The sequence below is a fragment of the Schistocerca serialis genome, chromosome 4 (assembly GCF_023864345.2).
Source record: "Schistocerca serialis cubense isolate TAMUIC-IGC-003099 chromosome 4, iqSchSeri2.2, whole genome shotgun sequence".
In the NCBI taxonomy this organism is placed as follows: Eukaryota; Metazoa; Arthropoda; class Insecta; order Orthoptera; family Acrididae; genus Schistocerca; species Schistocerca serialis.
Genome location: NC_064641.1, coordinates 287,309,860 through 287,326,869, shown reverse-complemented (window position 1 = coordinate 287,326,869; position 17,010 = coordinate 287,309,860). Strand labels below are relative to the sequence as shown.

At 38.3% G+C, this 17,010-nt stretch overlaps 1 protein-coding gene across 1 annotated transcript in view; it reads left to right on the top strand.

Annotated features, from left to right (window-relative positions):
• The window catches only part of LOC126474170 (cationic amino acid transporter 2-like), a 415,453-nt gene that overhangs the window by 328,249 nt on the left and 70,194 nt on the right, over positions 1-17,010 (top strand). The window contains exon 6 of the mRNA XM_050101629.1: positions 13,954-14,058. Within this exon, the coding sequence (XP_049957586.1) occupies positions 13,954-14,058 (105 nt within the window). The remainder of the gene's footprint in view (positions 1-13,953; positions 14,059-17,010) is intronic.

Below are 17,010 nucleotides of genomic sequence, written 5' to 3'. Positions count from 1 at the left end.
TGAGTTGCTACTTTCCCAAATTGCTGATTGGCCCCTCTGTCAGGTGTGTGAACAATCGCCTAAAGTGGATGCATCCTATTGTGAAGGGGCCCCCCAGTTGGAAGGAGCATGCCATTGGAGATGCTGACAATCATGGGAGGGTTTTCTCGCTCTGAGGTTGTGAAATCACCCAGTGTCATGGTACCATCACAGTCCCCTTGTCCAGCTGTGCAACAAGCCATCAAACTCGCCTCATGGGTGAAGTCACTACCTACACAACCGACAGGCTGGAAAGGACAGAAAGATTACTCCCATGAAGACTTCCTACATCCCTCCAGCCAACCAACATCTCAGTCTTCCTTTGCTGACTGGAAAGATTCAAAGAAGTTCAACAAAGGCAAACTTTCTTCTTTACCAAATCGAAGATCCTTTTCTACGGTGTTGCCTTGTGATACCTTCTCTCGGCCGGCCTCTGTGTCTCTGGTGCACACCACCAACCGTTTTTCTGCATTGGATTCTGCAGGCTGACAGCAGAAGAAAGCTGATGCTTCTGTGGACCTCATGGAGCAGGATCCCCCTGCCTCTGTACCCTGTAGCAGCAAGCCTTTGCAGGCTGGCACTCAGCAGCTGCTGGTGTGACACCCCTTCATTTTTTTCCTCATCATGACTCTCCTCCAGTGGAATGTTCATGGCCTTTGATCCAACAGATGATTTAGGCTGCTTTTATAATTGCAGCATCCACTTGTATTCTGCCTTCAGGAAACAAAATTGCTTCCTCATGACCACTTTGAGCTTTCGCATTTCTTCCTTGTCCATTTTGACCTTCCACCCGAGGTCGCCATTCCATTTCATGGGGGAGTCGTGTTGCTTGTACGTGATGACATTCATAGTAAACTTGTCTCCCTGACTACCCATCTTCAAGTTCTTGCAGTTTGCCTTTTCCTCCCTCACTTTGTACCATTTACATACCTCCATCATTCGATGTCACAAGGGGCAACTTCCTCCAGCTTATTGGGCAGCTACCTCACCCAATTCTGCTGCTCGGTGACTTTCATGTGCACCACCCCTTTTGGGGTGCTCCCAGAATCTGCCTGAGAGGTGCCTTCGAGGATGACCTTCTTAATCGACTTAACTTTTTCTGGCTTGACACAGGTGCACCCACATCCATTCAGACTACTCGCACACCTATTCCCATTTGGACCTATCCTTCTGCACCGCCTGCCTTCCCCATCATCATGAGTGGTTCATTCTTTCTGACACCTCCTTCAGTGACCATTTCCCATGTGCTATTCATTTGTTGACTCATAACATACATCCATGCACTCCCAAATGGCAGCTACCTAAGGCTGACTGGAGGCTTTACTCCTCCTTGGCAACTTTCGACAAACATGATTTCCCCAGTTGTGATGATCAGATGAATATCTTATAAACATTATCCTTACCACCACAGAATGTTCTATTCCTCCCACTCCCTATTTACCATGCTGTGTCCTGGTCCGTTGGTGGACTGCGGTGTGCCACGACACAATTCGCATGCGGAGATGTGCTCTCCACATTTTTAATCATCATCCTTATGATGCCAAACTGCATTCATTATAAACATATGTGTGCAAAGTGTCATCATATTCTTTGGGATTACAAAAAAGCTAGCTGGATTTCTTTCACTAATTCTTTTAACAGTCCACCCCGTCTTCTGTCGTGTGGGCCAACCTATGACGGCTCTCTGGGACCAAGATCCATTCCCCATTTTCTAGCCTGACAGTAGCAGATGATGTCATCATTGATCCTATTGCTATCTCCAACACCTTGGGCTGCCATTTAGCGAAAATTTTTAGCTCCTCCCACTATCAACCTGCCTTCCTTTATTGGAAATGAGTGGAGGAGGCTCGGGCAATCCCTTCTCTTCTGAGAATTGTGAGTTTTACAATGGCTCCTTAACTATGAGGGAGCTAGACCATGCTCTCTCTTCATCCCAATCCTTTGCACCAGGGCCAGATGCTGTTAACATTAATACGTACATCCACATCTGGCCAGAGGGCATGTTTTCCAGACACTGGTGTGAAGCCACTGTCACACCCATACCTAAGCCCAGTAAGGACAAACACCTTCCTTCTAGCTACCACCCCATCTCTCTCACCAGCTGTATTTGCATGGTGATGGAATGTGTGGTTCATGCCCATCTGCTAAGTTTGCTCAAGTCTCGCAATTTACTAACCAGTGCAGTGTGGCTTTTGAGCATGCCGTTCTGCAGTTGACCATCTTGTCACTTTGTCTACCCATGTCTTGAATGGTTTTCTGCCAAAATCCCAGACTGTGGCCATGTTTTTCAATTTGGAGAATGTCTAAGACACCTGCTGGAGGACTGGTATCCTCTGTACTCTCTGCACGTGGGGCTTCTGTGTCTGCCTTATCAGACACCTTTATATAGGAAAATGATGGTGTGCCTCAGAGTTTACTCCTGAGCATCGTCCTCTCTGTGCTATTGCCATTAACCTGTAATGGCCTGTCTCACAAGACTGCAGTCTTTGTACCACAACCCACTAGTTCTTATATTCCCTCTGATGATCTCTGTGTTGCTGTCTGTCAGGAGGTGGTGTCACTTTGGCATCACCACGTGTCCTCCCCTCATGGGAATAAGTTCCAGGTTATTAAGCCTCTCCCAGTGGCTTGGAAGACCACCTCTTGCCCTCCCACTATGCAGAGATCATTTTAACTAGGTTGCGTATTGGGCATTGCTTTTTTAGCCATTGCCTATAGATCTTTCTCCACACCCTTGTTTTTGTAGTCTCCTTCTCTTCCATTGTTGGGGATTGACATGCAGTCATTTTCAACTCGTCTTTTTGTCTTTGTGTTTCACAGTATTGACATGGGCGTGTAAGATCCCAGTTTTTTTGCACCCTAAAACAAAACAAAGAAAAACAAAATGTGGGAGAAATACGGAAGTAGTTACATTTTTTGTCAACTTATGTCTTTACTTACCCATGAGATCTCAGAATATGTCAGGGAAAAATGCTGTAACTTGTTTGGAAATCAGGGAATTTCACTTGGGGAAACTCTTGGCAACCCTGTTTATAGTAATCATTTAAATGGCTATTTCATCTGATGGCACACATGATTTTCATAAAGGCCTAATTGGACAACAGTGCCTCAGATCACATTGTTCAACTTTTGTTAAACAATCACCTTCTAAAAAAACTCCTTAGATTTGGTTTGCAAACTTTTGTGGCCATAGTGATTGTCAGTAATGAATTTTTGGAAGGTCAAATAACATATGTTGCTGTTCCAGAAAATGTTGCTGTTGTGTGCAACACCATGAAAGGGGGACGGCGCTTGACTTACAATGAGGCAGAGGCTTCATTAGGCACGCCACAGAGTGCATTATGTCAGACTTTGCCTTGACACTTAGCTGTAGAAAAGATCTGTTCTTGATGGATTCCACAGAAATTGTCCAAAGCTCAAATCAGGGACATTCACTTAGTGCAAGGAACTGCTCAAAAGATTCTACTGAGTAAATGCAAAATCTGTGTACATTGTAACAGGAGCCAAAACTTGACTTTGAGTCAGAAATGAAGAAGCAAGCAGTTGTTGACTGTTTGAAGATGAACCAAAACCAACAACATGGTTTGTTCCTGAAGTATTTCATAAAAATGACCTCTTGTTTCTTTAATGACAACAGGCATGTTGTGACCATTGCTTTAGAGCAGTGGTCATCAAACTGCAGCTCATTTTTCTCAGCTGCATTTTATAAACGTATGCGTCTAACAAACAGTAGCCGAATCAAAAAATTCCATCTAACAATGAGCTGCTTAAGAGTGTAGTTTTCTTGCTTGCTAAGAAACAAAAATACTTAGAGTAATACTTTAAGATGTTAAATTTTAATTGAATTTGCCCACGAGCTAATTACAGTTGACCTCTTACACAGGGACAAAGGGGTAAGCAGTGCAGCCACTGTGAGGATAGAGAATGTGAGATGGGGAATCAAACAATGGAAAATCCAGGATGGAATGTAAAAATATTGTGAAAAGGAAAGTTGCTACTCACCATATAGTGGAGATGGTGAGTCGCAGATATGCACAACATAACACTGTCACAAATATAGCTTTTGGCCAGTAAGGCCTTCATCAAAATTAGATGTCACACACACACACACACACACACACACACACACACACACACACACACACACACACACACAGTCTCAGGCACTGGTGCTGCTGCTCACAGTGTGGCCTCAGCTTCCTGAGACATCAGCCGTGTGTGCGAGTTGCGCGCACGCGTGCGTGTACAGTCTAATTTTGAAAAAGGCCTTACTGGTCGAAAGCTATATTTGTGACAGTCTTTGCGCTGTGGCTATCTGCGACTTAGCTTCTCTGCTATAAGAGATGGGGAATGTTTTACTGGTTTTCTTCCAGTACTGACAACTGAGGGGCTGCATGATTTGTACCAATCAGCTGCTATGGTATAAATTTCAAATGGAGGTGAATGCATGCTACCGTGACAGTTGTCTTCAGATGTGGTACTTACTGGTACCAAGGAATATTAAATTAATTAACATCATTTTAATAGATTGCAGTGAATAGAAGAAAAATGGCATTCAAAACATTTAGTAAGCACTTGTCAGTTTTCCCATCTTGTATAATGCAATAAGTACAGGGTGTGGCCAGGAACTTCCTTATTTTAAAAAGTCATAAAACAAAAAGTATTGGAGATAATAGTTTAACGCTCTTTTCTTTACATAGGAATAGATTCAAAGTTTTATTTCATTAGGTTCTTAAACAGGTATCTTTAAGGTGGCCTCTGTTCTGCTCAATCCATTTATAGAGTCGAAATTGGAAGTTTTGGTCCTCTTGATCCAGCATGTCTCTTTCTGTGTGGTCAATGGCAGCACGAGTACTGTTCTGTTGCTCCTGCAGGGTCCTCAGATGATTGGTATGCATCAAGGATTTAAGATAACCTGATAAGAAAAAGTCACAGGGTGCTAAATCTGATGAGCTTACTGGCCACTGAAGATCATCTCTCAAACAGGTCAGATGGTCGGGGGAAGTGTTCACACAAGTGGTCATCCATTTCTTCAAAATTAGAAACAAAAAAACTTCTCAATCACATGGACATAATGTTCGGAAGTGACCGTAACTATGCTGTCATTCTCTTTGAAAAACCAGGGGCCAGTAATGCCAATTTTGGGTAATGCACGCCAAACAGCCTTACATTCTGTAAGCAGTGGCTGCTTGTGAAGTACTCAAAAGTTCATGCCACTCCAGTATCACATGTTGTGTTTATTCACACATCCAGACAAATGAAGATGTTCCTCATTATTGAATAACATAAGGGCATCATAAGGCAGGTTTTTAGGGCATCATAAGGCAGGTTTTTGCTAGAGATTTGAGACTCATCCCCCCCTCCCCCCCTCCCTCCAGAAATCATAATCACTTGGATTAAGTGTGTGCACAACTACCAGTTTATTTGGATGAAATTTAAAGTCGTCATGAAGAATTCATTGCAAAAATCACTAGCCTTACTTTCTTGATGTCTCAGGGCGTCCTGCGCATTCCTGAAGGTCCTGGATCTTTTTCTGCACATTACTAGTGTCCATAAATGTATCCAACCACATAAAAAAATCAATTTAAATCAGGAACATGACCTGAAAAGCATGGTATTAAACTGTTCCCTGAAAGCACATGATGATCGAGCTGCCATTGGAAAAGTAAGTTGCCAGGAGAACATGCACTCCTCTCCCATCCACTGCAAGATTGCTACTAAACTAACCTAAAAAAAAAAAGTTAGGTCCCACAGTTTTGAATGTGCTCAAACTCGCACAGCAATGTGTAACAGAAGCTGTGTGGTGCATGTTTCAAATAACGACATTGCCATGTCACATCCTGTGTAAGTGAAGTTGCTGTTATTAATCAGTTAATCATCTGCACATATAGACGAAACAACACCACTTCATGAGGCAGCTGCAGTATCACAATTTTTACATTACTGATGGTGGTAGCATTCTGAAACAGAACAGTCGACAGCAAGGCCGAGATCAGAACCAACCAACACACAGAAGAAACCCACAAAACCAGCATGGCAACACAGGCTACAGATCAGAATAGAAAAACTGAGAAAAGACATTGGACAGCTAACACAATTTATAAGAAATGAAATATCAAACAAAAAATGAAAAAGGTTAGGTAAAATCTCACAACAGGAAGTGATAGAGGCATTAGATGAAAAGAAGCAGAAATTACAAGCATTGGCCAAATGACTTAGAAGATGCAACAAAAGTGAAAATAGAAGGAAACAAAATCAAACATCCAACACAAACCAAAAGAAATTTTACCAGACAATAGATAACACACACATTAAAATAGACAATCCACCAAACATAACAGACATAGACCACTTCTGGAGCAACATATGGTCAAACCCGGTACAACATAACAGACATACACGGTGGATACAAGCAGAAACAGACACATACAAGATGATACCACAAATGCCTAAGTGATAATTTTGCGACATGAAGTCACCCAAGCAATTAATTCTATGCACAATTGGAAAGCCCCTGGAAAAGATAAAATAGCAAATTTCTGGCTAAAGAAGTTCACCTCAACACATTCACATCTAACTAAATTATTTAACAGTTACATTGTAGACCCACACACAGTCCATGATACACTTACACAAGGAATAACTTATCTGAAACTTGAAGATCAAGCAGACACAGCAAATCCAGCAAAATATCACCCAATAACATGCCTACCAACAATATACAAAATATTAACTTCAGTCATTACACAGAAATTAATGACACATACAACATAGAACAAAATTATAAATAAAGAACAAAAAGCCTGCTGCAAAGGAGCATGAGGATGTAAAGAGCAACTGCTAATAGATGCAGAGGTGACATATCAAGCTAAAACCAAACAAAGATTGCTATACTACGCATACATTGATTACCAAAAATCTTTTGATAGTGTACCCCACTCATGGTTACCACAAATATTGGAAATATACAGAGTAGATCCTAAATTGATACAGTTCCTAAACATAGTAATGAAAAATTGGAAAACCACACTTAATATCCAAACAAATTCAAATAATATCACATCACGGCCAATACAGATTAAGCGTGGAATATACCAAGGAGACTCATTAAGTCATTTCTGGTTCTGCCTCGCTCTGAACCCACTATCCAACATGCTAAATAATACAAATTATGGATACAAAAACAATAGAGGGAAACATTCCTAGTGGGAAAAATATATCTAAAAACAAAGATGATGTGACTTACCAAACGAAAGCACTGGCACGTCGATAGACACACAAACAAACACAAAAATATACACACAAAACTCTAGCCTTCGCAACCAACGGTTGCTTCGTCCGGAAAGAGGGAAGGAGAGGGAAAGATGAAAGGATGTGGGTTTTAAAAGAGAGGGCAAGGAGTCAGTCCAATCCCGGGAGTGGAAAGACTTACCTTAGGGGGAAAAAAGGACGGGTATACACTCGTGTGGATGGATATGTGTGTGTGTGCGCGAGTGTATACCCGTCCTTTTTTCCCCCTAAGGTAAGTCTTTCCGGTCCCGGGATTGGAATGACTCCTTTTCCTCTCCTTTAAAACCCACATCCTTTCGTCTTTCCCTCTCCTTCCATCTTTCCTGACGAAGCAACCGTTGGTTGCGAAAGCTAGAATTTTGTTTGTGTGTCTATCGACGTGCCAGCGCATTCGTTTGGTAAGTCACATCATCTTTGTTTTTAGATATAAATTATGGATACAATATTACTGGAACATACCAACACAAAATCACACATTTGCTATACATGGATGATCTAAAACTACTGGCAGCAACAAATCAACAACTCAACCAATTACTAAAGATAACAGAAATATTCAGCAATGATATAAATACGGCTTTTGGAACAGACAAATGTAAGAAAAATAGCATAGTCAAGGGAAAACACACTAAACAAGAAGATTACATATTGGATAACCACAGCAGCTGGATAGAAGTGATGGAAAAAAACAGATGCCTATAAATATCTAGGATACAGACAAAAAATAGGAATAGATAATACTAATATTAAAGAAGAACTAAAAGAAAAATATAGACAAAGACTAACAAATATACTGAAAACAGAATTGACAGCAAGAAACAAGACAAAAGCTATAAATACTTATGCTATACCAATATTGACCTACTCATTTGGAGTAGTAAAATGGAGTAACACAGTACTAGAAGCACTCAATACGCTTACACGATCACAATGCCACAAATATAGAATACATCACATACATTCAGCAGCAGAAAGATTCACATTAAGCAGAAAGGAAGGAGGAAGGGGATTTATTGACAAAAAAAACCTACATTATCGACAGGTAGACAATTTAAGAAAAAAAAGAAGAAATTAACACAACTAATCAAAATATCCATACTCAATACAACAAATATACAGAAGATAACAGGAGAAAAAATTGAAAAATACATCCAACTGGCTGAGGAAGTCAAGGACATGTGGCATCAGGATAAAGTTGACATCATACTGTCAACTACAGGAGTCATACCACACAATATCCACCAGTACATCAGCGCAATACAGCTGCATCCAAACGTATATATACAACTACAGATTGATTGATACATGTTCAATTACCCGAAAGTTCCTAAATACAATGTAACATATACCGTGCAGTTAAAAGGAAGTCACGCTCAATCAAGGTCCACGTCACTGTTCATTTTTAACCAGACATAATGTCTGAGAAAGGAAAGAAATAATAATAATGACTGATTGCGATGACGATGATGAGGATGACGTCAGTACATATGAAGTCCGAGGTACCTCCCACAATGTCCGTATTGGCTCTTGAGCAAAAAAAGTTTGATGGTCACTGCTTTAGATCACTGAAGACCAGTCTATACTGAAAGATTCACATTAATTTGATTGCCACAAGTCATCAGTGAAATCAAGAAAATGAACAAAAATATCACAGCATTCTTTATCATGACAATGCCAACTGTAAACATGGTGTTAAGCAATTGATTATTTGACAGAAAAAAATATCCAATTAATGTCTTATTACCCATATTTACTTGATTTGTTGCTGCTGACTTTTTTGTTACCTCAAGTCAAAGAAGAGCACAGACAGTGAGTTTCATCAACTCAAGACATTTTTAAATCCTTCCAAAACCACAATCAGCTAGGCTGCAGCCACAGAAAATCCATTTCTTCAACTTGCATTATGGCAGTATACCTGCCAGTCATCTTCCAAGTGAGCAATCTGTAAGCTGACTCGGAAGATAGCCCAAATGCTTCTTTATGGCCAAAATATCAGTTGAAGAAATGTAATTTCTGTGAGGGTATGCCCAAAATATAGTATATCAATCATTGCACGATGAAAACATGAAGATGCTCTTCAAAACAAAGATGATGTGACTTACCAAATGAAAGTGCTGGCAGGTCGACAGACACAAACAAACACAAACATACACACAAAATTCAAGCTTTCGCAACAAACTGTTGCCTCATCAGGAAAGAGGGAAGGAGAGGGAAAGACGAAAGGAAGTGGGTTTTAAGGGAGAGGGTAAGGAGTCATTCCAATCCCGGGAGCGGAAAGACTTACCTTAGGGGGAAAAAAGGACGGGTATACACTCGCACACACACACATATCCATCCACACATATACAGACACAAGCAGACATATTTAAAGACCGTTAAAGGACGGAGAAATTCGGGAAAATTTCGAAAAAAACGTGTAAATGTATTAAAAGGCGTGGTGTTGTGGTGAAAGATTACGAAAATGGGGCTAACAATTGTAAATAATGACGTAAAAACCTGTGGAGAGCGGCTAAAAATGATCAGTGATGTGTGTACTCATCTTTCAAAAGTTTTCATTTCCTAAATTGTATGTAGTCTCTTCTCAAAATGTAGATCAGTTTCAATACTTCTGTTGTGAGAATTGTTATGTTGGTGGCTGTAGTTGGCTGACAGTAAGAATAACTTTTGCCCCTATAATGTGTGTCTGAAGACATTGTGCTCTTGCTGTGTGGCCTTGAGGAATGTATCCTCTCCAGCAACCATTCCTGCTATTCACCACTCTGTACACAATATGATGCTGCACAAAAACCTCAGCTCTTGTACTATGCTCTTAATGTACCATTCAAGTAACAGCACTTTTTTCATTGTTTGTATGAGTTAGTTACAAAGGTTGCCTTCACTCTTACTGTCTGACTTAAATAAAGCACTATTACCTTCAGACTTAGCAAGTATCTCTTTCTATGGATACAGCCTACCAGTGATTCAGTGAATTCAGTCATTCAATAAATTCAAAGTTATACAACCATTGCTTTAATTACTGTTAAGTGCAGTCACCAAAAATTGTTTCTTATTAGGTTATCAGTGTATGATGATTGAAAAGTATTCATGTTTCGTTAATGCTAGGAAAAACTTACTTTGCGTTTTACACTGTGTACTAGATTGAAATGTTCCACTAGAAGACTAATCTTTTAAACTCATTGTTTATTGGAAATTTTAACTGTGAATTTCACTGCAGATTTATCAGTTGGTGGTATAATTTGGCTGTATCATGATGAAGATTGAGGTTTAATATCAGTTTTGGTTTGACGTAATCAAACGCAGCAGGGACCTGTTCATGAAACAAAACTACAAATACAGAATCTTGGTTTGTTTGGTATGATTTCTAGAGATTCAAAAAGTTTCCAGAATGTCAGCTTCTGTATAATGTCTTGAAATAGCCTCTTAGTAATTGCTACAAGTGAACTGAAGGTTCCGATGAGTGCCACGATCATCATCATCAGACAAAGAATGTATTTTCTTAAGTAACTATTGTTGCTGGTCACTCTGCCTTTAATCAGGGTAAAAGAATCTAGACTTCTTAATAATGTGTTTAGTGGCAATTGTGATCATAGTAATTTAACTTTAAATTCTGCAGTTATCACGCACCCAAAATAATCTTATTAAAGGGTTTTATAGCTGAGTGAGAGTGCACAAGCCACAAAAAAGCTAGTGAATGAGTCTTGATTTTTGTAATATAATGATTTTGGTTTTTGCCAAATAATTATTGAGTTTCCAGCTTGGTAACTGCATTTTGTAGTTTTCAGACAAATATCATACATGCCATCTTCTGGCAAATATGTAATCTATTGTAACCTTGTGACATTCTGCTTATCTGTAGTTTGATGTTGCACTTGGCTTTATTAGAATTGCTGTACTGAAAAAATATCCTGCAAACTGATGCTGTTAAGGGTAGTGCCAAATCATATAGACAAGACAAGAAATGAATTTTGAAGGTGATTCATTCCACTTTATTTGCACTATACTGTAGCTGATGGTCAGTTCCTGTTTTACAAATCACAGTTTATGCATGTTATGCATGCATATAGACATGGAATAAGAATCACAATCATTAAACACCATCATAGTGCAATAGATTACATCTTTGCCAGAAGATGGCATGTATGATATTTGTCTGAAAACTAAAAAATGCAGTTGCCAAGTTGGACACTCATAGTACACAGTATTGGTTTAAGTTCCCAGTGGTGTAATGTACGGTAACATGCACATGAGTAACAGTGCACCTGAAATAACTTTCAGTGTTACCACCAGCATTAACAACACTGTCCAGTGAACACAGTTTGTAGATAGTTTAACATACACGATCCCAGACTCTGAGATCCAACGGAGAGATGTTAGCTGTACGATATCCATGCACAGACTTTCTTAGTCAACCCAATGTGATGATGACAATGATGATGATGATACATGTATGATCTATTGGCATAGACTGCCGATTTTGGGGGAGGGGTGACTGTTTAAGGACAAGCATAAAAACATGATGTGGTTTCTGCAAATACTTTGTTTCGAAATGCATCCAGTTTAGGTTTTACTGTTTTGCATGAGCTCTTAAGGCTTTCTATTGTATTGTTTATGAAAAAGGTTTAGGATTAGTAGTTCACAAAATTACATGGGACATTATTATTAAGGATCATCTGAAGTCCCCTATTTACGAGTATGGCATCCTTCTTGAAATAATGATTTTATGATTCTAAATCATTCAAAATCTTCATTATTAATGGAATTAATGAGTGAGAGGTGTTGTCTGATCCAGAAAAATAAACAACAGAATTAAATTACCAAAGTTCAGAATCTTGCAGTTATTAAAGCAAAATAGGCGATGAGATTTTGAGGGTCTGAACTTTTGATGTCCTGTATTTTGTAAGTTAATTAATTCCAGATTATTCTAAATACATCCTCAAAAAACTGAGAATGTCTGCTTTTCAATGATTATTAATAATACCTCCCCTGCTGCTTTTTTGCCCACAATGTTTTACCACTATATGCTGTTGTTGTAACTTCAGTTTTCTGTAACTATTAATTACTCAGGCTTCCATTAAAACCACTTGCATCATTGGAGCAAGGAAGGTAAAGATAAACAATTGAAATATTGTCATAATGGAGCTTGTAAATTTAAATAACAATTTTATATATTCCTGTAAATCTTACATATTGTGTGAAACTGGTTTAGATATAGAATGAAATGGTGAAAAATTTTAACTGTTCTTGGGAGTAGAAAATGTAACAGATGGATAGAGTGCAAATTATTATGTTTCAGCTTCATATATAAGGGGTCTTTCAAAAAGAAATGAGCTGGAGGCATAATCACAGAAACCAGTACCTGTTTGTTAAAGTATTGACCTTGCTGCTGAGACACTTGTCCCACAGTGACACAAGATGGTGAATGGCTGTCTCATAAAATTCCTGGTGCTGCAATCTTAACCAATTCCACACATATGGCTGGACATTGTCATCCACAGGAGTGCTGGAAAGGTTATGCTGACGTTCTTCTTTGACCAAGATGGTCCCCTTCTGATTCACTTCCTGCAGCACAGGACAATAGTGAATGCCCAGCATTACTCGCAAACCTTGACCACCCTTTGCCAAGCGATCAGAAAATAAAAAGGACCAGGCAATCTCACCCGTAGGGTCATTCTGCTCCATGGCAATGCACCCCATAGGGCCAACACAGTCATAGCACTCCTGCAGAGGAGGTTCTCGGCCACCCTCCATACAGTCTGGATCTCTCCCCCTGTGATTATGCCATTTTTGGTCCCCTCTGAAAGGCTCTGAGGGGCAAACGATTCACCTCAGATGACGATGTCCAGCTGTACATGCAGAACTGGTTAACATCACAGCCCCAAGAATTTTATGAGACAACCATTCACTGCCTTGTGTCACAGTGGGACAAGTGTCTCAACAGCCAGAGTAAATATGTTTAACATACAGGTGCTGGTTTCTGTAATTATGCCTCCAGCTCATTTCATTTTGGATGCCCCTTATAATATCAGTGCAGTTCACAAGTCTTGACAAGAAAATAGTTATCAGTTTTATGTAACAAAAGTGGATGTGTTCTGATGTACATTTGCAAGAAAGCTATGGACTTGCATGCCTGGAAAGTATAAAAAAAGGTTCTAGACATTGGCCACAGTAAATTATCGGTTTTGACTAGTGTATATACACCATAACAATGTCTCGAACCACACTGATTGTGAATCTTTAATTTTACCAAATTTGGCTCTGTAGAAAATTTCTGTCCTCCTAAAACAATTACATATTACTCTAACTTTTATAAATGCTGTTTTTGAAAGATTGATCATAACATTAGAGTTTATATTACAAATGCTTTTTATAACTGAAGACATTATTTAACTGACCCAGTCATATGTTTAAAAATGTTGATAAAATTGAGAAATGGCTTTTGGATGTGACATGTTGATTTATCCTTATGAGGGCTGACTGGCTGCTAATCTAGACATTTAGAATGGAGCCTTTACTCCATAGCAAAATTCTAGCTCATCAGGGATTTTATTCTTCCAGATACTGGTATTGTTTTAAGTTGTATGCTACACTTGTTGGTTACTTTCTCAGACATCTGTTTCTAATTGTGATGTATATTTTTGCTTTTAGGTATTCTTTCAACAGGGGTAAAAGAATCTACACTTCTCAATAATGTGTTTACCGGCATCAACATAATAGTGATATTGATAGTTATTATTTCTGGAGCAATTAAAGGTATTTACTCTTCATTTATTATGTACACAATTATAACAAATCCACACATGCAGATGGGTAGCCTTGAGAACTGCATTTGTTAAATGATATGCAAATTCCAGATAAAAAATGTTTGCTTAAAAAAGTTATGAAATGTATTTACATCAGTGATATGTGGGAAATTTGAGACTTTATAACAAGCAGTTAATTGGACAAAAGTTTTGTATCACTGCGTATAAATGCTAATGTCGAAGATTAAGTGTACCTGTCCCAGTAACGTTTCTGTCCTCTGGTACTCGCAGCTTGTTCACAGTTCCAATCTGAATCAGTAGTGTTAACATAAATTCATGTTTTCTTGGGGGATTTCACTAATGAAATCTTAGTTTATGAACTATGCAGCAGTGCTGTCTGGAAATAATGTTTCAAGAAGTTTATTCCATATCATCTTTGGGGAATTTTTTTTTTTTTTTTTTTTTTCTTTTTTTTTTTTTTTTTTTTTTTCTGACTACATTCATCCATCCTGAACGAGCACTGAGCAGACCTGTAAAAACTTTCTCTAAATCTGTAAAAACCATATACTCCTTTCATCTTATAGCCTTCCCTTCTTTGCTTGGTACTAACATGCCACCTTAATTTTTGGTATTGTCCAACTACTTCCCTTTTCTCCAATGGCCTCTTTAATTTCCCTGTTGGTGGCATTTGTCTTTTCCCTAGTTACGCATGCTTCTACAGCTGTGTATTGTCCTCTAGCTGTGTTTGCTTAGCCATTTTTCACTTTCTATCTGGCTCAATTTTTAGACATCTGTATTCCTCTTTCCCTGCTTCATTTTTATAGTTGCTCCTTTCATCAATTAAAATGTTTAATTACCTTGTTTAACTCACCTTTGGTGGTTCCTGCATCCAGTTTATTTCACATTCATATAATGTAATAGCATCACTACATACTGATCTTTATAACAATAAATACACTGCCACCATTAGTGTGTAGCTTATCTTTATTATATACAAATATTCCAGTTTGAATTGGTGATTTTGCTGCTATCCACTTCCAGCCTTAACCAACTTTCTGTTGCTAATATTATGTGGGCATTATAACTTTTAACAACCTAGACTAATTTTGGAACTTACCATGAATGCTCCTACAGTATGATATGGGGTATGGTGTATGGTATGGGGTATGGTGTATGGTATGGTAATAGAACATCAACATTTTCTTGTACTGATCTGTGAGAATGACCATTATCTTCTGAAAGTGATGTGGCTAATGTTCCTCCTATTGTGGCAGGTAATTTTTCGTTGACCTTACAGGGGTGTTCATTGTGTGTAAAATAAAGAAAATAAATAAATAATATATACACATGAAAAACATTTAAAAGGATAATACAGTTGTGTTATTAGAAATGTTCTGCCCTTGTGCTGTGGTGAGAATTTATGAAAAAAGGATGTTAGTCCTAAATAAACTTTTAGCTGTTTTTTATTCCTTGAAGCTGGACAGTTGCGTATGGCATAAAGTTTTTTGGATTAGGTAATATACCTTGTTCTGACACATGTCATAAAAATTTGACTTGCTCCCTACCAAAACTAGACTTTTTTAAATTGACTGTTACTCCGTAATCTGTAAATTGATGAAGCACCTGTTCAATGAGCCTGATATATTCTAACCAAGTAGATGTGGCTATTAGCAGGTCATCTACATAAACAGTGACATTGCTAAGCAATTCTGGTCCTAAAACCTTGTCCAATGCGGATATAAACAAGCCTGCACTAATGTTCAGTCCAAAAGGTAGAACACAGAACTTTTAACTTGTTCCACCTTAAACAAATTCTGTATATTTTCGACTTTCTTCATGGAGCTGTATTTGCCAGTAGGACATCTTGAAATTGAGTATGCAGAAATATTTTGTATTGTAAAACTTAAGAAGCTGTTCATCCAAGTTGTCTGGTCTTGTGTGTACTGGCACTATAATCTTATTGATACCTCTAGCATCAAGAACTAATCTTACAGAACCAATATTTTGTATTGTAAAACTTAAGAAGCTGTTCGTCCAAGTTGTCTGGTCTTGTGTGTACTGGCACTATAATCTTATTGATACCTCTGGCATCAAGAACTAATCATACAGAACCATCAGGTTTGCTTACTGGCAATATAGGACTGCAATAGGGTGAAAATGAAGGTTGTATAATTCCCCATTTAATCATATGATCGATCTCTTCCCTTACTTCCTCTTGATTTGCCAATGGAATAGGATATGACATTACACAAAATGTTTCATGTGGATAGACTTCAGATTTATATTCATAGTCTTTCATTACTCCTGGCCCCCTTACTGAAAACATTTGCAAGCTTAAATAACAAGTTAAAAAGTTTTTGTTGTTGCATATCATTTAGTATCTGTGATTCACTTAGTTTCTGCTCTACCATTTCATAACTAACCTCAGTGTTTGATTCTTGCTCAGTAACAAATTTGTTTGTGAAATATACACCTGGAAAGGGATATTGTACTATTACATTCGACTCTGGTTTGTTTCTGTTAATTTCATTAGGTGCTTTGACTAAATCAATAGAAAAAAAATCTGATCCTTTACATAAGTATTGCACTTACCATTGACTATGTCAATCTGTGTTTTGTATTTTCTAAACGTGCCCATGCCAATAAGACAATTAACTATAAGTTTGTAAATTATAAGAAAATTGCACTTCACTGCAAAATCTTCAATTTGTAATGGAAGAAATGCCTGATGTTTAACCAATTTAGTCTTATTGCCTGTAACAGTTTGCATCTTGCAATTTTGGACAGGAAAGGTTGGGAATTTGCCTCTCTCCTTCAGTTCACAGAAAAATGCATTTGATATTAGGTTGGTAGTTGAACCTGTATCTAAAATTAACTGTGTCTGAATATTAAATATTTTCACCTTAACGATTGCTATTTGTTCTTCCGGATTTTATCTATTGTATCTAACTCATGCTGATAC